Here is a 24,510-nt window from a genome sequence, read left to right as displayed (position 1 = left end):
TCTACTCCAAATGACTTGACAGATTTTAATGATCCCCCCTGTGGATCCTACATGTGGAGTGGGGGGGGGAATGGGATGGGATGGGAGGTAGGGAGAGAAGGAGAGAGGGAGGGAGAGAAAGAGGGAGGGACAGAAGGAGGGAGGGAGACAGAACTGGGATCGATATGTAAAATAAGAAAAAATAATAAATACATATAATAATAATAATAAAGAATAGCCCTGTAGCCTGGTGTTGGTGGTGCATGCCTTTAATCCTAGCACTTGGGAGGCAGAGGCAGGCAGATCTCTGTGAGTTCAAGTCTAGCCTGATCTACAGAGAGAGTTCCAGAACAGGCTCCAAAGCTACACAGAGAAACCCTGTCTCAACAAAACAAAACAATATTAAAAAGAATAGCCCTTTATCCTGTTAATTCAATATTTATGCTAAGCATGGCCTTTCAAATATTTTTTAATGAAAAATATCAACATTGAATCAAACGCCTACGGATTAATTTGCTTCTCATTTCTTGAACAAAACTGTAATTTATTAGATCTAGGGCATCTAATGGAATTAATCCATTCAGGGTAAAAACCATTCCCACCTATGGTAATATAGAAGGGCTTACAAATACATCATGCATCTGGTTAAGAAAGCATAGCAAAGACTTATTTGTGCTTGTCTGATTTTTATTTATGGCCAGCAATATTGTTAAACAACTGTTGCTTTTTGTCAATTAGTGTTTCAAAACAATGAAGAATGTTTAACATATAGGTCTTGATACCAGGCAAATAATTCATTTTCTTCTTTTTCCAGTTTGTTGTCTGTTGGGGGTTCTTCAATTGCCAAAATTTCAAAAGATGGAGAGTAGAAGATGACCTTCGTCTCCTTTGTTTGTAATTTGTCTACTTGTGCTTCCTAGGTGGAATTACAAATAAAAACAGAGTATTTTGAGACCCCAGACTGATAGCTGGGTAACCAGCATAGGACGGACCCAGAACCCCTGAATGTGGGTGTTAGGAGGACTGGGCAGTCTATGGGGCCTCTGGTAGTGGGTCAGTATTTATCCCTAGTATACAAATGGACTTTGGGAGCCCATTCCACATAGAGGGATACTCTCTCAGCCTAGACACATGGGGGAGGGCCTGGGCCCTGCTCCAAATGATCTGACAGACTTTGAAGATTCCCCCATGGAAGGCCTCACCCTTCCTGGGGAGAAGAAAGAGGATGGGATGGGGAGATGGTGGGGAGCAGGGGAGGAGGGGAGGTAGAGGGAACTGGGATTGGCATGTAAAAATAAGCAGGTGGATCTCTGTGAAGACATCCTGCTTTTTACAGACTTCCAGATCACCCAGAGCTATATAGTGAAACAATAAATAAATAGAGAAAATGGGTGTTACCAGAAAGTAGCTTCACACTACCTAGTTATTGGTATGCCAATGGTGTTTCAGCCTTGAATGTGCATTTCTTTGTGTAAATAAAATTGCTTATAGGCAGTTTGAAAATTGTCCAAAATCACGAATGCATTTACTGCTAGTTAAACTTGCAGTTACCTTGGGGGAAGCCTTTCCTTCTTTAGCTGCCATATAGGCTTTTTTCATTTGTTCAACCTTCTTTTGTGCTTGCTTGGATCGACGACCCAGATGTTTCATTTTACCTTGCTGTTCCCAAGGCTGGTAATAAGGGCGGACAGTTGTAATGCATGGACACCTAGAAGACATTTGTGTCAGAGGCAGAAAAAAAATAAATAAAAGGACACAAAATAAGATTTAAATGTGAAGTAAATTCTAAACGGCAAGACATTCTCTAGCATACTGAGATACCTGAGTCAGTGGAGCAGCAATGCATGTCAGGTTTTAGGCTAAAGTCATCATTTCTATGACTTTACATAGCATTGTTCTCTTTTCTTTTCTTCCTTTCTTTTCTTTTCTTTTTTCTTTTTGGTTTTTCAAGACAGGGTTTCTCTGTATAGTCCTGGCCATTCTGGAACTTGCTCTGTAAACCAGCTGACTTCAAACTCAAAGATCCACAAGGCTTTGTCTCCAGAGAGCTGAGATTAAAAGCATGCGTCACCACACACAGGCATGGCAGCACACACTTTCCAGTACTGAGGAGGCATGCAGATCTTAAGTTCAAGGCATGCTGGATTAGATTACTGAGCTCGAAGCCAACCTGAGCTGTATAGCAAGACCATTTTTAAAAAGAAAAGAAGGCATAGCATTGTTCTTTACCTGATGCTTGTGGAGGTGCATACATGATGATGGTGTTGACAACTATGATGCCAAAAATGGGCAAAACCTGCTATCAATCCAAAATAGGCCTTCCTAGAAAACACTGTGGTGTAGTGGCCACTTGAATGTTTTTTTCTTTTTTCTTTTTGACAGGATCTCACTGTGTTCCCTGGACTGGCTTTAGTCTTACAGAGGTAAGGCTCCTATCCTGAATGCTGACATTATAGCGCCACCATACCCAGGATGAATTTTTAAAAGACCATAGCTAAAGCCAGAATTTACATTTCATAACAGCTGAAAAAGCAAGCTTCTTTTAAAAATTAATTTTAAGGTTAGCAATACAAGGGAATGGATTTCATTATGAAGCTATTTCTTTGTGTGGTTACATGTATGTGTGCATGTGTTCACATGTATGTGGGCTCACGTGTTTGTGTGTGTGCAAGTACTGTTTGTGTTGTGAAGGCCCACAGTTGATGTCAGGTGTCTTTCTCAATTGCTGTCCAGTTTTATTTATTGAGGATACATAAATCTCATCTGGATGCGGAGCTTACCTTTTCTGGCTATTCTAGCAATGAGCTTGTCTGTGTCCTGAGTGCTGAGATGACAAGTGGCTACCATACCTGCCTGGCTTTTTACATGGTCTCTGGGGAATTTGAACTCTGGTTCTCATGCTTGTGTAACAAGCTCTTTGTCTGCTGAGTCATCTCCAGCCTAGCGAAGGTATTTTATTCAATCAGTGTTGGGATCAGATCACTCACTCCCTTGGCTTTACTATCACAGGGGTATCTACCTGCCAGCACTTGCATCATTCATCTTTAGAACTGTCTTTCAGAACAAGAGTCCATGTGGGGAGAAGATTAAAAGCATCCAAGAATACTGCCCCTGCTGGCCAGCACTTAACCAGTGGCTATGGGGCATTACTGTGCCCAGTGGGATAACTGAGTTGCATGTTGTATATTGGCTCTGTCATTCCCAGGAGGGACGAAGCTCCAGGGAGCCCCAGTGGTAACTGGCTTGCTAACATACAGTTGGGGATGCTTTCCTTTCTATTTTACTGCCCTACCCCCTCGGTAGGTCCTGGGATTGCCTCCCAAATCAACTGCTCTAACCCAATTCCTGGTCTTGGGGTTTGTTTCTGGGAGATCCCAGACTAGGACTTTATCCAAAGATGTTCTTATGAAAATAATTTTCTTCTTCAGTTGATTTAAAATTTGGCTAGCTGTCTGGCTCCTAAATGACTCATTCTTGGATAATCAGTAGCGTGACTCCACATAGCTGGGAGCTCAAGGTTATATATGGCAATGAGGAAAACGACATCATTTATTTGACCTTGGTGGTAATAGGGTTAAGTTCTATATTCAATGCTCATATGTATGAGTTAGAGAAAATCTATTTCATGATGACAGACTGTCTTGGGCCAGGCTATCTGTCTGGGAAGTGCACAGCCTTGACTATAAAATAAGAGAGACAAATTATGTTGTTGGATCAACACCTTTCATCTCCACTCCTGAGAATCCCCAGTATGTTTGCTTGCCAGTGTATTCTTTGTAGTCTAAAGGAACATTTCTCATCAAAAATATATGCGTGAAAACATATATCAACACATTCTCTTCGGCCTTAGCACCACTTTCTTTTCCTTAGGAAAGCCTGATTAATTTATAAATAAGATGGGCTGGGTGATTCTTAGTGGAAATTAAAAGCAATCTAATTGGAATACTAACTCTCTGTGTCTGTTGTTTCAGACCCTAATACATATATTTTGCTACAACACTGTAGTCCAAAATACTAACTGGCTTGCTTGTTATTGGTAAAGAAGGGAATAATGCCACTGTAATTTATATACAAATGATCCCAGGCAACGGGGACCAGAGAGACTGCAATTATGGCTTTCAACAAGAAGGCAAAAGCCTTCAGCTCTGTGCTGCATGGGAGCCCTTTCGACTGTATTTATGAAAATAAAAATATTAACAGTTGCACAGAGGCCCCTCTCCCCAGAGAGGCACACTCGCCACCCTCTGACTCACTCTACCGTGTCCCAACACTTCCTGACCTAGGATGGCTCCCTGGTTGCCTCGTCTCTTATGTTCTCTTGAAAGGAAGCCATGCTGGCCTGAGGCTTCTCTTTCAGCAGCAGCATCTGTGTCTGTCTGCTCCAACGAAAGTCAGCAAAGTTCTTTACTACTTGCCCTGTTTTCACATTTGCCAGGGCAGCCTCTTGGCATCCTGAGGTGGCTGCCAGGGTGGAACAAGCTATAACCTCAGTACTAACTGGCCTTTTTGTTAGTATTCTGCTTACAAAGTTGCATATGTTTGGGACAATCTTCCCCAACTCAAATTTTCCCGTGCACCTCATGGTTATCTTTAGTGGACTATGTATCAGAAAGGGAACATTTTCAGGGATGCTTTTAGTGTTGTAACCCTTGGGGAAAATGGCCTTTTACCTAACTTTAGAAACCATCTCTAGCTGGTGCTGACGCATCGCTTCTGTTTGTGGCTTCTGTAACAAATACTTCATTTCTTTTTGTAAACGGGTTGAGATTACTCCAGACTCTGCATAATCAACTATGTCATACATCATCATTGTTTTGGGAATGCTTCTGAGGCTTAATCTTCGCCAGTGGTTATTCTTGCCACCAGATGATGCAGGGGTCTCATCCATAAGGCTGCAGTACTATATGGGAAAAATGCAGAGAACTCAGTTGCTGGTGCTCATCTCCAAACTCTATTGACATCTCCCTCCTGTGACTTTCATTCCAACTAGATGTTTCTGTTGTCTATATTCATCTTAACTCCCTTACTGAAAGGCATGACCCATGCCATGCAGTTTCAGTTACACAGCGCCACACTCACTAAATGTTTATCTAATGCATAAACACCAGCACACACTATTCTAAAAATGATGAGTTAATCTTTTGTGCTAAGTGGATAATTTCATTATCTTTATTTGCAATATTTGTACGGATCTCACTTGACTTTTTTCCAATTTAAAATGATATCAAGGAAACAATTTAAAAACACAATTCATGCCGGGAGGATTTGGTGGCACATACCTTAATCCCAGCACTCAGGAGGCAGAGGCAGGCAGATCTCTGTGAGTTTGAGTCCAGCCTGGTCTACAGAGCTAGTTCCAGGACTGGCTCCAAAGCAATACAGAGAAACCCGGAAAAAAAAAAAAAACAAACAAAAAACCCAACCCCAAAAACCCCAACCCCCCCAAAAAACAACAAACAAACAAAAAACCCACAATTCTTGTATTCAATTTAACATTTTAAAGGACGAGGAGCTGCAGTGCTAGGAGTAAGGCCTTTAGGGTCTACTACATACTCTTAAACTCTTGCGTGTGCCTACTTTCACATACATGCAAATTCACACATGTACCCATGTGACATGCAGAAGTGTCAGTTGCCACCATTTGTTGAGTAGTACCAGTCTCTCAACAAGAAGCAGCCAATTCCAATTCTCACACTAAAACCGCAAATCTTTGCATAAGGCACGGACTCTGCAGCTAGATCTTCAATTCACAGTCTACTACATCAGGGACGAGTGTGCAGTCATATTTAGTGACAAGTCATGTCCTGTCTCTAAAAATGTCAGTGTTTGGTCACTGTGAACCCATTAATGAGTTCACATACAGACAGCAAATATGTAGTCCTGTGACCTCATTGTTTCACAATGATAAGCCCATGTGACATTTGACAAAAATGGATAATCAAAAGAGGGAATTGGGAACTGGAGACTAGGCTCCGCAGTTAAGAGCATATGCTGCTCTTGGAAAGGACCCGAGTTAGGTTCCCAGCACTCATGTCAGTTGGCTCACAACCACTTGTAACTCCAGCTCTAGGGGATGCATCAACCTCTTCTGGCCTCTTAGCACACCCGAACATATGTGCACACAATCTTGCCTCATACACATGACTGAAAGAAAAGTGAATCATTTTTTTCAAAGACAGACTTGGCCAGCAAAGAAACCAAATGTGGTATCATTGGAAGTGAGACTGGGGTCCAATGTGAAGTGAGCTGTAGAAGAAATGGGTGGCTAGAAAAGGCTGCCACTGTTTAAGAACCTGGAAATGGACAGCTAGCAGGATTTGGTGAAGGTGAACGTGCCAGCATAAGTGGCCTTGACAAGAAGAATGAAGTGACATTGGCAGAAAAAGCTTCACATTTTAAGAAATCTAACATATTTTGCAACATATACAATATGGAGACTAAAATGTCAGCGCCTGATTCAAACTTAGGAGTGTGACAACTAACAGAGGCACAGAAAGACAGGTGGTCCCCATTGTAACTCACCTGAGAACAAGAAGGCTGGCATTCTTCCAAGGGCTATTTTGGTAGGGGATAGAGTGAGGGTGGGACACTTAGGGCCGTGTGCATTCTTGGTCAGTTCTCTATCCCTCAACCTTAATTTTTTTTTAAATTTGATACAATCTTGGTAAGTTACTTAAGTTGGCCTTGCACTTATTCTGTACCCCAGGCAGGCTATGAACTTGTGATCCTCCTGCATTAGTTTCCTAAACATCTAGGATTACAGGCCTGAGCCATAGGTTTCACATTATTCTTGACTATGCTTTTTTTCCCCATGACTTTTCTTTATTTTGCCGGTGGTAGGGAACGAACTCAAGGCACCATACCCTCGAGCCACACCCCCAACCTGTTACACTCATAACTTTATCGAGATTCACATATCATATATTTCACCCATTGGTTTTTAGTGTTTTCACAGATGTTTTTTTTTTTTTTTTCTTTTACAAAGAAATAAAACTCTCACTCTCAATGTACTAAATAATATTGTACTAAATGCTTTGGGTCTTTCATTTCTATTGTAAGAGAGCTTTATTTATTTATTTTGGTTTTTAGAGACAGGGTTTCTCTGTATTATTTTGGAACCTTTCCTAGAACTCGCTCTGTAGACCATGCTGGCCTCGAACTCACGGAGATCCACTTGTCTCTGCCTCCTGAGTGCTGGGGTTCAAAGTGTGTGCCACCTCTGCCTGGCTGTAAGAGAGCTTTTAATGTTTGGTTTTATTTTGGTTTTGAGACTGGATCTTGCTACGTAACTCCGTGCTGCTTTGGAGCTCACTATGCAGCCCAGGCCTGCCTCAAACTTCAAATTCTCTTTGCCTCAACTTTCTGAGTGCGGAGTTTACGGCCAAGCACCAGCATATGCAGCTGTTTTTAATGTGCCAATCAATTTTCTCTATTGATTACTAAGTTTGCTTTGCATGGGGCTGGGTCATAGCTTTGGGGTAGAATGCTTACCTATCTATCATGTGAGGGGCCTGGGTTCAAGCTCTGGTGCTGAAAACAAATCAGATCCACACATTGGAAAGCAAACAGCAAGGAGTGGTGGCACAAGCTTGTAGTCCCTGCACTTGGAATGTGGTGAATGGAAGATTAGGAGTTCAAGGTCATCCTGTGGCTAAATAGCAAATTTGAGGTCAGCCTGGGTTACAGGAGATCTTGTCTCAAAACAAACGAACACACAAAAAACTGTGAAATGTGCTTTGTATAGTTTCAGCTCATATCATCGGTTCTTTTAGTCCCACACTACCTGCATAGTGAGAATGTCTGTTACTTCATTTCCCAGGAGTGCAGTGATACAATCAGTAAATGTCTTGGACCTGTCACCGATCTCCTTACCCACTCATTCACTGTGTGACCTTGGGTGAGTTTTTGGACCTCATTAAAGCTTTCATTTTTCTCATCCATAAAAGAGAGTTGCAGGATTTACAAACTTAAAGATGAAAGGAAAGATATACTGGGAAAGATATTTTAAAATGTCATTTACTCCCACAAATAATCTTATCTCTCTTTCCCAGTGTAAATATTTGGAGCCTTTTCTTTGTGACCCCAATCCTTGACATATTCACAACCTATGATTTTGTGACTCATGTCCTCAGCAAAGATAATTGTCATCCCTAGCTTCATTTACTTTCTGATCTAATTCCCTAGTCTCATAGGTTAAGTCTCCAAAAGAAAGAAAACACATCCAAGAGTCTCTAAGGCTCTTTGTTAACTTCATATGTCAAAGTGAGGCACATACGCTATTATGAAGCAGCTAAGGTCATTATTATTACATTAGGAATCAGAATATTGGTAATTTTCATCAATGTTTGCCTCTTTGAATTGTTAGTAGAAAAATGGGAGGGACTGTTACACAGCATTTATCATTACTTATTATTATTATTATTATTATTATTATTATTATTATTATTCAGGTGTGCTGCTTAAGTGTCCCCATTCAGCAGTGTTCTGTCCAGCTATGCAAACCAGATATCCGGGAGTCATGCCAGACATACTCCTCTCTCCTGCATCTGTAGACGTACATCCTTAAACTGATCAACCACCATTTCCCCAGGAATATCAAGAGCCTTTGAACAGAACTCTTGCTGCTTTCTCCTTCTTTCTATATCCTGCAACTAGAGGCAGCTCTTCACTCATTAGCTTAAAAGAATTACATTTTGTTCTCTCTCTCTCTTTCTCTCTCTCTCTCTGTGTATGTGTGTGTGTGTGTGTGTGTGTGTGTGTGTGTGTGTGTGTGTGTGCTCGAGCATGTGTATGCATGTATATGATGTACCCTCAGAGGCCAGAAGACAGCACTGGATCCTCTGAGGCTGATGTTACAAGTAGTTGTGAACTGTGTGATGTGGGTGCTGGGAACTGAACTCAGGTCCTCTGGAAGCACACAAGCACTCTTAACCTTTGAGCTGTCTCTCTAGCCTGCTATTTTTAACATTTTTATTTTATGTGCATTGTTGTGAGGGTGTCAGATCCCCTGGAACTGGAGTTATAGACAGGTGTAAGAGCTGCCATGTGGGTACTGGGAATTAAACCTGGGTCCTCTAGAAGATCAGCCAGTGCTCTTAACCACTGAGCCATCTCTCCAGCCCCCCAAATAGTTAATTTTAATGTTGTGTGTATTTTACCACAACTAAAAAAAAAAATATGAGCTGGGTGGCACATGCCTTTAATCCAGCACTAGAAAGGCAGAGGCAGGCTGATCTCTGTGACTTTGAAGCTAGCTTTCTCTACAGAATGAGTTCCAGGACATCCAGGGCTACACAGAGAAACCCTACCTCAAAAAATCAAAATAAAAATTATTATCCTTTCTTGTTGGAGGATAGGGTCAGGAAAGCCCTTTTTATTTTTTAACATCTATATCTAAATTCCTTACTTGCATGTAATCTTGCACTGTGACAACATCCATGCGATCAGCTACTTTGAATTTCTGGAAAAAATGCTCATCTTCCATAATTTGTTGACAAAATTTTCTTTCCCCCATTATCTTGTAAGCATCAGCCACTGCCTATAAAGAAAGTAGATTTTCAAAATAATATATTTTTAATCACTGGTACACATTTTATATATATATTCTGATAAATACTGTTCCTGTTTTTCCTGAACTTGCTATTAATAGAAAGGTTACATTGACAAAAAGGAAATTATATAGCTATTTTGGGGAAAGATGGGAAGGAGTTAAATAAGGTATCACTGTGTAGTCCAAGCACTTACTAGTAAGCCTCCTGCCTCAGATCCCTAAATGCTGGTGCTATAGGCATGAGCCACCATGCCCAGCTATGTAGGGATTTGTTTTGAGACTCGGTCTCTTGTAACCCTGGGCTGGCCTTGAAATTGGGAAGTAGTCAAGGATGAGCTTAAACTTCCTCTTGTTTCCACCTCTCAAGTGCTGGGATTATAGGTGTGAATCTGCATGTCTGATAGGGATTTTTAAAACCATTTAAAATTAGTCCCTATAGACACTAATGCACAGTTCAAAAATAAAACTACAGGTATAGTGAGTCTACAGTACTTAAGGGTCCATAGTTTTTTTAATTTTTAAAAAGATTGTGCACCAGATCTCCTGGAGTTGAAGTCAATCAGTTGTAAACTGCCTGGCGTGCATGCTGGGAACTGAACTAGTGTCCTCCACAGGAACAGTTTGTTCTTATCCATTAAGCTTTCTTTCCAGCCTGTAGCGAGTGAGTTTCAGGACAGCTAAAGCTACACAGAGAAACCCTGCCTCAAAAAAAAAAAAAAAAAAAAAAAAAAAAACAACCCAAAAACAAACCAAAAAAAAAAAAAAAAACAACCAACCAACCAAACAAATAAACAAAAACCCACGTTCTTTTCATTTAAATGAAAACAAAAGAAAACCAAAATCTCACTTGTGCTGTTGTGCTGTCCATGAAAAGAAACTCACTTGGTTATTAAACGGGGTGCCTTAGTGACTAGAATAAAATGTGTTGTTGGAACTGACACTCTTTTCTGTTAGTTAACTCATTGCTTCCAAACAGAAATGTGGAGGACAGTCAGGTTGCTTACAGCTCCCTTTCCTTTAGATTTCATTCCCAGTAGCCAAAGAAAAGCAAATTAAGGATTTTTTCTTCTTTCTAAAATGTCAACAGTTTACATTCAAAGAAAATGTCTGAGAGACCAGTGAGAGAGAAATCATTATCCTGCTAACAGCTATACACACGGGGGTGGGGGGGGGGTGGGGGGGGGGGGGAAACTTAAATACTCCCATGCTGCCGTATGTGCTGAATCATCTAACACCATTTATAATACGGATCGGTGCTTCTGGCCACAAAGGGTCTGCTTATGTGACGGGAGGATGGCAGAGAAGCAAATCTAAATCTCTTTCTATTCCAGATCAATTGTTTCCTCTGTGCCCCAGAGTGTACTGGGGGGAGAGTACAGAGAAGGCTCAAAGTGAAAGCCCAGAGCTTTGTTTTTTTCATTTAAAGCACAACACCATAGCTTGCCTTCACATATTTCCCTCTCTGACCCTCCTGTTTTATTATCCAGAATAGTCCTTTTTATTTTGTTTTGAATCCCAAAGCTTTGATGGTGCATATGGAAAATGAAATGGGAAGAAAATAGAGCCAGGAGTTTCTCTGTGTAGCTCTGGCTGTCCTAGAACTCACTCTATATACCAGGCTGGAGATCTGCCTGCTTCTGCCTCCTGAGTGCAGGATTAAAGGCGTGTGCCACCATGTCTGGCTTCAAATTCTAGCTTTTCCCACAGACAAAGTTAGAATAGCATTTCTCACGGTATTGTATGGAAGGAGGGCCATGTGAGAGAACAAGTAGGGCATCATCCCTTACCTCAGGAATGGTTAAGAATATAGACTTTCTTTCACTCTCCAGTTATGAGGTTTTAAGCAAGTTACTTGGTCATTTATTTATTTATTTATTTATTTAATGTGTGATTTTATTGATTCCATTATTTTATACATATTTTATATTTTATACATATATTATATTATTCATAACCACAGCAAAATTGCAGTTATGAAGCAGCAGTGAAAATAATGTTATGGTTGGGGGTCACCACAGCACGAGGAACTGAATTAAAGGCTTGTAGCATTAGCAAGGTTGAGAACCACTGTTCTAGAACCATTTGACCTGCTTTGGCACCTTTGGAGAAAATACTGATTTTTCTACTTTTTCCCTGGTGGATTCTATGCCTGTCTTTATGCCATCATCTACTGTCTTAATTATAGTAGCTTTGTAAGTCTTGAAATTAGGTAGTATAAATTGTCTAACTTCCTTGTTTCCTCCACTTTCACTAGATTTGCTTTTTGTTTTTGGGAATACATGAGAGATACAGCTGGAAAATGACAAGGAAATGCAAAAAGAAATGAGAATATGGAGGGAAATAATGGAGCAAAAATATGTTAAATTCCTCTTCTTTTATAAGTGAATTTAGCAGGGCTGGAGAGATGGCTCAGTAGTTATGAGCACTGGATGCTTCTCCAGGGGACCTGGGTTCAATTCCCATCATCCACCTGGAGGCTCATGATTGTCTGTAACTCAGTTCCAGGGGATCTGATGCTCTTTTCTGGCCTCCTAGGACACCAGGCATGCATGTGGTGTACAGACACGCAGATAAAACATTCATACATGCAAAATAATAAAAATATTTTCAAAGATAAGTGAATTTAGACTAGATATCTTAACAAACTAAAACTGGCCCACTTCTATGAAGAAATTAATGAAGGCTTGGAAAGGTGTCTTAGCAGGTAAGAGCACTAATTTCTCTTACAGAGTATATGGGTTTGATTCCCAGCCCTCACATAGTGGCTCACAACCATTCCTAATTCCATTTCCAAGGGATCTTACATCCTTCTCTGACCTACTCTGGTGCCAGACTTGAATGTGGTACACTGACATACATGCAGGCAAAACACCCATATGCATAATAAAATAAAGGAATAAATGAGCTGGGCAGTGGTGGCGCATACTTTTAATCCCAGCACTTGGGAGGCAGAGGCAAGCCTCTGTGAGTTCAAGGATGTAGCTCATTTGGTACAGTGCTTACCTAGTATACATGAAGCCCAGGGTTCGATCCCCATCACTGCATAAACTAGGTGTGTTGGCATACCTGTAATCCTAGCACTCTGGAGGTAGAGGCATTGCAATCAGAAGTTCAAGATGTAAGAGTCAGGTGTGGTGATGAATGTCTTTGATCCTAGAGCTCTGGAGGGAGAAGCAGGCAGATCCCTGGGAGTTCAAGACCAGCCTGGCATATGTAGTGAGTTTCAGGACAGTCAGGGCTACATAGAGAGACCCTGTCTTAAACAAACAAACAAACAACAAACAAACAAACAAACAAGCAAACAAGCACCAAAAAGAAATAAGTAAGCAGAATAGTTGAATCAATTTGCTAACAAAACTTTTATTCAAAGAGCAAAAATGTAAACTTAGAATGAGAAAAATCCCACCATTGCATGCTTTCTTTCAACTGTGACTTTACATATTAGTCAAGTTTATTTTGAAAAGGAATGAAGGAACAAAGGCAGTCCAAACTGTTCTCTTCAAATTAGGTATGTTCTGTTCATTAAAATACCATTATAGTGTTCACTGAAAACATCAGGCTGAATAGCGCGATAACATCTTAATAATACGAACAAACAGAATTATAAAATCTCATTTCATAGGGAAAATGAAGGCAACATAACAAACTATTTTGGCTGATTACTCTAGGAGAGTGACAGCTGCAGCACATCAGGGACAGACATCACTGTGCATTTTTCTGTTTTCTTTGGCATAGTTTGTAGATCTTTATTAACACTGGAATGTATTTTTAAAACATATTTACAAGACATTAAAGAACATCTGTAAGTGCAAGAAAGCTTTCTTCACTATGACTTTCACTGACCTATTTGTTAGTTAAGAGCTCCCTTCTGAGGTCAGGATGACTATGTAGGCCCTAGAGATCATCCAGACCTCCTACTAGCACAGACATTTGGATGCTAATCTGGCTAAGTCTGGTTTTCTACTTACATGTGAATGAATGCATGTACATACCAACTCAAGTTTTTACAGACTTCATGTGAGACTCCTTAACATTTCACCCCAGTAAACTCCATTTGAAGTACAGTCTATGTAATCTGAATGGTGTCTATGTCTGTTGCTTGGCTGATGGTATTTGAGCAGTTCATATGCTTCAAAGACCCTAATCAATTGGCTCAATCAGCTTCCTGTGCTCTCTCCTCCATCCACAAGTCCTCAACAAAGCCCAATGAGGCTGGAGACAGAGTCATTTTCCATGTGTTCTTCTCATTTCTTCACCTCAAAGGAGGAGGGTGGACGGAACCTTATGATGATGCTCAGTGGGACCCTGGGATATGGTCCCTCAGACTGCTTCAGGGAGGGCGAGACCTTATCAGAAGATACTTTCTTTTCAGGAGGATGGGATGAGGCAGCTTCCACGATCCTGGAGCTCCAGCAATCATTTCTCAATCTAGTGAAGACCATTCGGAGGGGTTGGACTGGAATTTGGCTGGACAATGGGTGACGGGGCTCAGTGAAAGGCTGGGTGAAATTCAGGACAGCTCTGTTGTGTGGAGGATGTTGTTCAACACTGGTCACTTGAGGTATCCCTTTTGATTCAACTGGACTGGTACAAGAATTTGACACAACACGGAAAGCCTCCAACATAGGCTTGTCAGAGATCTTCTGAGGTTTCTGGTAGGAACTTAGGCGCCGTTTCTTTGGAGGATTTTGGATAATCTGGGTGAGGAGCTGGAGACTTCTATCACGGATTATCTTGAGGCTGATTTTTGGACGCTGGCTATCTGCATGTGCTGCAGAGTACAGGTTGGAGTGTTTATCTTCATCAGAATGCTGTGCTGGTGGCTGGGTGTCCAACATGTGGCCCATCTCCTGCACTTTGAAGGCATCCTGGGGAACCGGATGGAAGCAATGCTCTGTGCTTTGGTCTGTTGGATTCCCACTGAAAGTTGGGTGTGCAGCACTGTGCCCAGTGGCTGGTTTTGGCATGTTAGGGACCTCTGAGGTCTGAGGTTTATTTTCCTCAAGAGGTAAGATACTATTAGGCTTTTCTATGGAAGGTGATGTATGTTCCCCATCAGAGTTCTTGAGTGTTAGCAGACTAGTTTGAGTACACTTCAGGGGTAATTTCTTGTTTGTATGGATGAATGATGGTCTACTTGGACGCCTCAGATAGTCACCAGAATGTGTAGTATCCTTCCAACTCTGTGGCTTCCTCTCTGGGGGTTTCTTGGGAAATTTGAGCAGGAGAGCTTTCCTCTGCTGCTCTAATCTTTCTCTCTCTCTCTTCTCTTTCTCTGTCTCATACACTGGCTCAGTGCTCTGAAGATTCTTTGGCTTTCGTGGGTCATGGTTCTCTTTTTCCTTCTTTACGCCCAAGGGCAGTGGTACCTTGGCACCATCCCAGGACTTGATGGGGCATTTCTTGCTTCTTATGGTGTGTCCAAAAGCCCCACAGTTTTTGCATTTCATCCTGGGATTTTCCTCTAGTGGGGGAACTCTTTGCTCCCTTGGTTTTCTCTTATTATTTAAATTCTGAACTATAATGCCTTTGTGAAGTAAAGTTTCCGTGTCAGGGTCTTCCTTTTTACCCATCTTTTTGGAGTCTTGTCGGTATTCCTTGGGTGTTGTTTTGGGATTTCCTAAAACCCAGCTGTCTTACTCCTGTCTGTTAGCAGGTTCTTAGACAGTTGGATGATGGAGACACAGCAAGGAATGTGATGAAGCTTTCAGGATGCTGGAGGAAAGGGAAGTCACATTTTCTTTTTTATATCACTGGGCTATTCTTCCCCCTCAACATTTACTTCATAAATAAAAAATGAAGTTATTATTCAATGTTTCAATGAGTTTTAATGAATAAATATTGTTTTCTCCTGACTTTTTCCTTCTGATATTCCCATTTTCTTAAGCTTAAGAATAGGGACAATGGAACAGACCCAGGAGAATTTAAGTTCCTGGAAAAGTCCAATTGTACTTTTATAGAAACAACCTCAGCTTATTCTGAAGATGAGCATGACATGAATTATCCCTCAACTGTAAGGTGAAAATACTTCTCATGCCAGTGGCACAAGTCTTTAATCCCAGCACTTGGGAGGCAGAGTTCCAGGACAGCCTGGGTTACATAGAGAAACCCTGTCTCAATAAATCAATATATATTATAATGTATTATTTAATATAGTTTTTTAGAACTCGCTCTGTAGACCAGGCTGGCTTCTAAATCAGAGACCATTCCTAGCCCTGCCTCCCCAGAACTTAACATAAAGAAAACATTTTTTCCCCCAGAGCCTCATATAAGTATTTCAGATTTGTTTTAGTGGAGACATTTTGAAATATGGCTTGTATACTTGGAATGCAATTTAGATATCACAGAGATGTTAAGAAGCAATATTAATATAAATGAATATAAAACATCCATCATGAAACATCACCTTACTTGACGGCTTTAGTAAATCTTTCCCACTGAAATACTTGTAACCATGGCCATCATTTTTAAAAAAAATTTTGAACACGATAAAAGGTGGAAAGGTTTCACCACCAAATCTGAAATAAAGATTAAAAAATTAGTGATGTGGCACTGATTGTGGGGCTTGTTCCTCATGTACCTAGCAAAACTCACAGTTTTTCAAATACAGGGCATATAAAGAACATATAAAGATCTAGCAAAGAAATGGATCCAAAGGTGAAAGTCACAACTATTCTCATATTTGTGGACACAATGGGGGTGAGACTCCATGTCAACTTATAGCCAGAGTCATGTCTTAGCCTATGTACAGTCATAACAAATATAAACAGGGAAATACTTTACTTTTAATTTTGTCCTGAGAAATAATTAGTTTTAAAGAAATCCTATGAAATAACTCAGCTAATTACATTACCTGAATCTAACTTTACACTTCATGCTAGGATCTTTAATAAGTGCAGCTTCTATGGGGCTTACTTTCTTCAGTAGTTCATGTGCCACACAATATTCCTGAAATAAATGAAGTCACTGTAAATGGAAAGTGTTGTCCTGCCAGATGTCATTTATTGATTACAAGAACAGAAGCAGCCACCTAACGGTGGTGGCACATACCTTTAAGCCCAGCACTCAGGAGGCAGAGGCAGGTGGATCTCTGTGAATTTGAGGTCATCCTGGTCTACAGAGTGAGCTCTAGGACAGCCAGAACTGTTACACAGAGAAACCCTGTCTCAAAAAACAAAACAAAACAAAACAAAACAAAACAAAACAAAACAAAAGAAAACAACAACAACAAAAAGAATGAAAGCATAGTGAAATGATCAGTACCCTGGACTCAGGGTTCTAAAGAGGTAGATTTATATTCTTGACTCCTCCATTTATCATCTATATAGCCTTTCATCTGTTATTTCAACTCCGGGGTTTCCAAGTTTGAGTATCTATGTCGTTTGAGATCACAGACATTTTGAGATCCCTATGATAATATTTTGCCTTAATTTATTGCATTTATCTACAGATTTATCTGTCTCCAACTAGATTAGAAGCATCATGAAGGTATAGACAGCATCTTTCTTTTTTATTATATTCCTAGCATCTAATACAGTACCTGAAACACACAAGAAACTTAACATGTGTTTAATGTTGAATGAATTATGGTAATATGGGGATGATAACGGTGTTAAGTGAGAGTAATAATATTCTGCTTTTGGGCAAAATATTATTACTGTCATTTTATAAATGAGAAAGTTAAGCCTCAATCGTAGATCTAATATATGAGGCCACTGGCAGTGGGTCCAAGATCTAACTCTAATGAACAAACTGACTTAGTGGAGCCCATTCTATATGGAGAGATACCTTGCTCAGCCTAGATAGAGAAGTGTGGGGTGTGCCTTGGTCCTGCCTCCATGAGATGATGGGATAGATTTAATAGACTTCCTAGGAGAGACCTTACCCTCTCCGAGGAGCAGATGGGAGGTAGGATGGGGGGATGGGGGGCGGGAGAAGAGGAGTGAGGGGGAACTGGGATTGGAATGTAAAAACTAAATTAATAAAGATTCAAAAACCCTGTAGATTTATTTGACTCTAAAATTTCCATTCTTTTCCTTAAATGGCCCTGTTCAATTTTATGCCTGTGATGATTTCATAAAATGTATAATAATAGGTTTTTTTTTTTTTTTTTTTTTTTTTTGAACAGGGTTCCTGGAATTCACTCTGTAGACCAGTCTGGCCTTGAACTCAGAGATATCCCTGCCTCTGCCTCTAGAGGGATGGGATTAAAGGCATGGGCCACCACCAACTGGCTAAAACAAAGCATTATTAATTTGAAGCATTGGAACAAAGATATAAAAAAATAACTGATTAACTTCACTTATTTACTGAGAGCCTAAAATTATGAGGAAAGCAGTAACATGATAATTAAAAATGAGTTTTGTATGGACATCTGTTTGTTATTTTTATTCAAATGGGATTATATTCCTCATACTGTTCTGATTTGTCCTTTTCACTATCCAGCTATCTTGGTTATCTTTCTATTGTAGAATCATGTTAATATTGCAAGCGTTACTTATGAAATATCGCAAGCTTTACCTATGAAGACAGAGATGTTTACTTGTGTCTATGAACCAATGCTGCAATGAAATGATATTGTAGAATGCACTCAGCTGTGAAAGTGCTGGGGATGGTTCAGTGGTTAACAGCATGTACTGTTTAGGTAGAGGACCTCAGTTTGGTTCCTAGCTCATAATTGTTTGTAACTACACTTTCAGGGGATCTTGTGCTCTATTCTGCAGGCTCCTGTACGCACATGGTGCACATAAACTCACCCAGGCTCACATACATACACATGTATAATAAATAAATCCTTTCTAAAAGAAGTGAAACTGCTGGGTAAAAGAAAAGTACATTTTTAAATTCAGGGAGTTTTTCCCCTGTAGTGTTGGGGATCAAACCCAGGGTCTCAAACATGTGGGACATACATTCTACAACTGAACTACACCCCTAGTTCTTTAATTGTCTGAGATTGGGTTTCTCTGTAGCTCTGGCTGTTCTGGAACCTGCTCTATAGACCAGGCTCATTCATATTAAGACTAAAGCCAGAGGGCTGGAGAGATGGCTCAGAAGTTACACGTACTGACTGACCTTCCAGAGGACCCAGATTTGATTCCTAATGCCCACATTACAATTATCCAATATGATCTCTGGTCTTCACAGGCACTGCATGCCACAGTGCACAGATAAACTCGAAGACATCAATACACATAAATAAAATAAAAATAAACAAATCTTAAAAAACAACAGAAATATCCATTAAGATTAATAAAAGAAGCAATTTTAGAACTTGAATAACATTATTATACCTAAGTCAAAGATATAAAGAGGGTTATTTGCTCTATCTTTAATTAACAAGTCTTTCAACTAGTTAAGGAATAACATTTGTCAGAGAAAAAAAATACATACCGCTGCACAAACTGTGTGTTTTAGGAGTTTAAACAATGTTTTGTCCACATAAACGAACCAGGCTTTCTGTATTTTTGTTGCTGAAATCTCTCTAATAATTATAAGAGGAAAAAGATGTTAACAATTTATGAAGTACTTTTCCTTTTCCTGAAATCTTAGACAACTCTCACCTTATGCACCCTCTTATATTTCCCCATTACTAAAACTGGCTTAATATGGAACATCTGGATAGAGTAACTGGAACTAGTCTTCATAGTCTCTAATCAGAATGAGGATATGGAATAATTAATATTTCCCCTGAGATAAAAAAATTCACCTAAAACTTTATCAAGACATATACATAAAGCCAGACATGGTGGCATATTCTTGTAATTCAAGCCAGACATGGTGGCATAGTTTTATAATCCCTACACTTAGCAGCTGGAGGCAGGGGGATCAAGAGTTCAATGCCAGCTTTGACTACACAGTGAATTTGGGTTAAGGATACAGTCCTGGTGTAAATCAGTCTGTCTCTGTTTCTGTCTCCCTCCCTCCCTCCCTCCCTCCCTCCCTCCCTCCCTCCCTCCCTCCCTCCCTCTCTCCTTTCTTCCCTCTCTCTGAGACAGTGTCTTCTGTAACCCAGGCTGGCTTTGAAGAGTTGGATATGAAATGACTTGTGATCCTCCTGCCTCTAACTTTTCAGTGCTGGGATTATACCATGCCTGGTTTTATGTGGTGATGGAAATTGAACCAAGGACTTATGTGGTGATGGAAATTGAACCAAGGACTTGTACACACTAGGAAAGAACTCTACTAAGTACCAGAGATCCAGGGACTTATTCCTACTACTGCTGGGGGTTTGGGGTGGGGGAAGAAAGGAAGAGAGAGGGAAGGGAGGAAGAGGAAGGATAGAAGGGAAAGGGATCGGAAAAGAGAGAATATGAATAAATAGAAGATGTGAGAAGGCAAATTGGCCTTCTAAAATCATTTGTGGGGCTAGTGAAATGGCTTTGTGGGTAAAGAATGAGAACCTGAGTTCGATAGCCCGAAACCATATAAAATGATAGAAGTGTTTGCAAATGCTTGTAATCCCAGCACTGGAGAAGGGGGAGGCAGGTGGATCCCTGAGGCTCCTTGACAAGTCAGCCTAGCCTTGTTAGTGAATTCCAGTCCAGTGAGAGAGGCCCTCTCAAAAAATAAGGTGATGGCGTAGAAGTTAGTTATGCCATCATAGAGCCCTCATCTAGGAGCTGATGGAAACAGAAGCAGACACCAACAGCTAAACACTGAGCCAAACTGGAATCCAGATGCAGAGAGGGAGGACAAGACCAGGTACAGAAACCCACAGAGACAGCTGACCTGAACAAGGGGGAGCTAATGGACCCCCCAGTCTGATAGCTGGGAATCCAGCATGGGACTGACCCAGACCCCCTGAACATGGGTCTCAGCTAGAAGGCCTGGGCAGTCTAAGGGACCTCTGACAGTGGAATCAGGATGTATCCCTGGTGCACAAAAGGACTTTGGAAGCACATTCCCCATGGAGGGATCCTCCCTTAACCTAGAGGCAGGAGGGAGGGCCCAGACCCTACTCCAAATGACTTGACAGATTTTGATGATCCCTACTAGAAGCCTTCCTGTGTAGTTGGGGGGGGGGATGGGATGGGAGGGGTCGTGGCATGGGAGGGAGAGGAAACTGGGATCAATATGTAAAATAAGAAAAATTTATTAAATAAGAAATATATGTATATTTCTATATACATATATATAGAAAAAATAAGGTGAAGGGGCTTAGAAAATGGCTCAATTGGTAAAGATTGCTAGGCAAGCATGAGCACCTATGTAAAAGTTGGGTGCTGTGGTGCATTTTCATAATCACAACACTGGGTGGGGGTGGGTGCAGACAGGAGGAGTCCAGTTGCTTTTTGGCCAGTCTAGCTGAAATTGTACACTCCAGATTCAGTTCCAGACCCTATCTCAAAAACTAAATAAAGTGGAGATTGATCGAGGGAGAGACACTTGGTGTCTACCTCTGATTTCCATCTGTATGTGTATGGGCCAGGTGAATGTTCCTGTGCACACATGCACATCCTCCTACCATACACATAGCTAGAGAACTACTGAGGAAGGTCTCTGGCCTTCACACATATATTCAAGTGTGTGTACACCCGCATAAACTTGCCCACACCCACATGAACATGCACATACATCACAGCACACACAATAATTTGCCAGGTTTAAAAAATTTTTTTAGACAGGGTCTCACTATGTACTGCATACTGGCCTGGAACTTAGTCCAGGCTGGCCTCAGACTCAATTCCTACCTCAGGTTCCTTAGTGCTGGGATTACAAGTACTTAGTAAAGTGCAATGAAAACACAATCTAAAATAGTAGAATTTACACGAGGCCCTGTTTCTTTTCTAGGGGCTTATGATTATGATCTAGAAAAAGAAATTCCCTTTTCTGATCTTTGCTCAAGCTCAGTTCATTCCAGTCAGGCTAGAGAAATGATTTACTTTACATAATGTCTCAGCACCAACCGATTTTGTGGGTCTTTGCATTCTCCCATCCAGTCAGTATCTCTCCTAGGGCTATATCCAAGACCGGGACATCTATACAGTGTCACTACTGGCTGGCAAAATGCACACTACAAGATGTAGAGGAAAAAAAGGTATGGGGAAATAACTCAGTTGGTAAAAGCTTCCTATGCAATCATGAGGACCTGAATTTGATCCTTAGAGCGCATATAAAAATGCCTGGCATGATGACCTGTGTTTGTAATCCCAGTGCTGGGGATGTGGAAGCAAGAGGCCAGTCTAGCCTAATTGGCAAACTCTAGGCCAACGAGAGAGCTTGTTTCAATGGAGTTGAATGGCATTCCTAAAGATGACACCCATGGTTGTCACAAGCACACACACACACATACATAGAAAAGGACATGGTGGCACATGCCTTTAAACCCAGCACCTGAGAATAGAGGTAAGCAAATCTCTGTGAGTTCCAGGCCAGCCATCCTTCTTAAAATAATAATAGTAATAGTAATAATAATAATAGATAAAAAGGCCCAGATTACAGAAATAGACCTTTTGAATTCTAGTTGATATCATTCACTAACTGGTTTAACTTTCTTCCCAGTTGTGTTTTTTCTCACTTCTTTTTTTCTAGACAGGGTTTCTCTGTGAAACAGTCCTGGATGTCCTGGAATTCACTCTGAAGACCAGGCTGGCCTCAAACTCACAGAAATCTGCCTCTGCCTTCTAAATGTTGGGATTAAAGGTGTGTGCCACTACTGTCTGGCTTTTTCTCACTTTTTAAGACTAAAAATATTTTAATTACATTCTATGTTTGTGTCTGTATGTGTATGTGCATATGAGTGCAGGTCCCCACAGAGGCCAGTGGTGTTGGATCCCATGGAGCTGGAATTACAGGTAGTTGTGAGCCACCTAACATGGGTACCAGAAAGAGAACTCGGGTCCTTAGGAAAGGGAGTCCTAATCACTGAGATCTCTCCAGTCCTGTTTTTCTTACTTGTAATGTGTAATAACAAAATTGCTTCAGAAGGCTGTAGGTGTGTAAACATGCTTGGCAAATTATAAAATTCTAAAGCTATAATATTCAACTTAAAGGTACTTTTTAAAAACACCAAAGTTTTAATTTACACATTAAGAAATGTTTAAAGTTATCTGACTAAACTTGGGTAAACTTAACTGGACATGGTGGTGCACACCTTTAGTCCTAGCCTTCATTAAGGTGGATCTCTGAGATTAAGGCCAGTCTGCTTTACAGAGGGAGTTCCAGGACAGCCAGGGCTACACAGAGAAACACTGTCTTGTAACACACACACACACACACACACACACACAAACACACACACACACACACACACAAAACCACTCTGGGTAAGTTTTTAATTTGTCTAGTTGTGGAAAAACGACAAAAGGCAAAAAGATAGCTTCTTACTCTTTTCTTGCCTTTATCTTTGCAGCACGTGCCGATTGTGTCTTGTGGATTTTTTCTGGGAGCTGACTATCTGATTTTGGAGAACCAGTACCTGTTGTATTTGAGGACTTTTTCATTTCCCTACAAAGAAGTAATCTGAACACACATACATTAAGCTTTTAAGGTCATAATTCCCACATTATTACATTTGGACTAGACTCAAATGTCATACGATTGCTGTGTTAATTTTTAGAACCCCTTTAAAAAGAAAACATTGTTCTTTTAGTGTTGTTTACAGTTTACATTCTTTCCATACTAAAAATACCAAGTGGTTTGTTGGAAAGACAGTGAATCTATCCACGACCTCCTAACTGACCTCCCTCTCTCCTATCTTTTCATTCCTATTCACCCTACAGCTGAAGTTAACATTTCTTCTTGTGACAAGTGGTCTCATGTAGCAGAAGCTGGCCTTAATCTCATTATGTAGTAGAGGGTAGCCTTAAACTGATCCTCCTGTCCCAACATCCCATGTGTTGGGATTACAGACATTCACCACCACCACACCTGGCTCGAATTTAACCTTTTGGAACAGCAATTCAAGGATATTCATTCTCCTCACAATTTTCTTAATGGCAGGAGGTACCAGGGTCGGGGTAGGGATTTTACATATTTTCTGTAGAGTTTTATGTCTAGTTTTTATTAAATACTTGTGAGACATTGGGCAAATTACTTAACTTCTTCACGGTTCAGTGCCCTTTTGGTGATGTGAGCAGGCATGGATGACATTACTTGATTCTGCCTGTTAACTTTCTCAGTTTGAAGCATTATATTCCAGTTTGGATAAAGCTCCAAAATTCTTAGTCATATCTTCTAAATACTTTTAAAAATGAAATTGCAGTAATTCGTGTCTTCTTCATGCATAAAACAAAATCTAATAACCATTGTACTTTTGTAGCAATGAGCATAAGTGATATTTTTAGTTAGCTGCAGTGCCTGTAAATGGTATGAAAATATCTCTGCTTTCTATTGGTGACACTCACAGGTACTGCTAATACTGGGAGGCTTGTTGCCTACACTGTACTTGAGAGAAATGCTAAAGTTCAGTTAGAGTTTAGTGAGGGTGAAGTTGTCATTTCCCTCTTTCCCCAGTTCACATACTCCCTGCGTTAAGAGCTTCCGCTGTAATTTATCTCTATGCTTCACACTTTTAAGATATTACCTTACTGATGCAGAGCCTTCAGAGTCTATTTCTCCTTAGGGACTGGAGATGGGGATGGCTTGGAACGTACAGTTCTGTTGAGAAGGAAAAAAACTGCCCTTAACATTTGGGAGTTTGTCTGGCTGAGCCTTAGCCAGACGCTTGCTCACATCTACAAGTTCTACTCAAAAAAAACATTAACCACAAATCATTAAGCCGAACTCAAATACTATGACAAACGTTAACATTTTCTTACTGAAATGCTTCAGTTTGCCCCTGATGGCCGTTTTCGTTGTTGTTTTGTTTTCCTCTCAGCAAATTAATAAAACAAAATATTTTCTTTTTAGGACAGGTGTGTTTCTAGGAGTCGTTGGATAAGAGGACAGTGACCTTCCACCGAACAAATCTCCAAATCTTCAGGATACCTATGTGGCTTCCATCTTTGTTGAATTAGGACAGAAATACAGGACGAAATACG

General features: G+C 40.6%; 1 protein-coding gene across 1 annotated transcript; it reads right to left on the bottom strand.

Annotated features, from left to right (window-relative positions):
• Positions 1-643: 643 nt before the first annotated feature.
• CUNHXorf58 (chromosome unknown CXorf58 homolog) lies at positions 644-23,009 on the bottom strand. The gene is made up of 9 exons (XM_051178997.1): positions 22,856-23,009; positions 19,735-19,740; positions 18,920-19,010; positions 16,383-16,477; positions 15,936-16,047; positions 9,386-9,517; positions 4,650-4,879; positions 1,531-1,687; positions 644-895 (listed from the first exon to the last, which is right to left on the bottom strand). The coding sequence occupies exons 1-9, from the start codon at positions 22,969-22,971 to the stop codon at positions 722-724; spliced, it is 1,113 nt and encodes a 370-aa protein (XP_051034954.1). The 5' UTR covers positions 22,972-23,009; the 3' UTR covers positions 644-721.
• Positions 23,010-24,510: the final 1,501 nt, after the last annotated feature.

Source organism: Phodopus roborovskii, unplaced genomic scaffold (genome assembly GCF_943737965.1).
Source record: "Phodopus roborovskii unplaced genomic scaffold, PHOROB, whole genome shotgun sequence".
Taxonomy (NCBI): Eukaryota; Metazoa; Chordata; class Mammalia; order Rodentia; family Cricetidae; genus Phodopus; species Phodopus roborovskii.
This window is presented reverse-complemented; position numbering and strand designations above follow the sequence as displayed.

Excerpts from the sequence above, each read along its gene's own strand:
- CUNHXorf58 (XM_051178997.1), bottom strand. The coding sequence starts at position 22,971 with ATGAAAAAGTCCTCAAATACAACAGGTACTGGTTCTCCAAAATCAGAT. Across the intron at positions 9,518-15,935 it reads TACTAAAGCCGTCAAGTAAG|GCAGTGGCTGATGCTTACAA; the intron begins GTGATGTTTCAT and ends CTTTCTTTATAG. Across the intron at positions 1,688-4,649 it reads GAGATGGTTTCTAAAGTTAG|GTGTCCATGCATTACAACTG; the intron begins GTAAAAGGCCAT and ends AATGTCTTCTAG.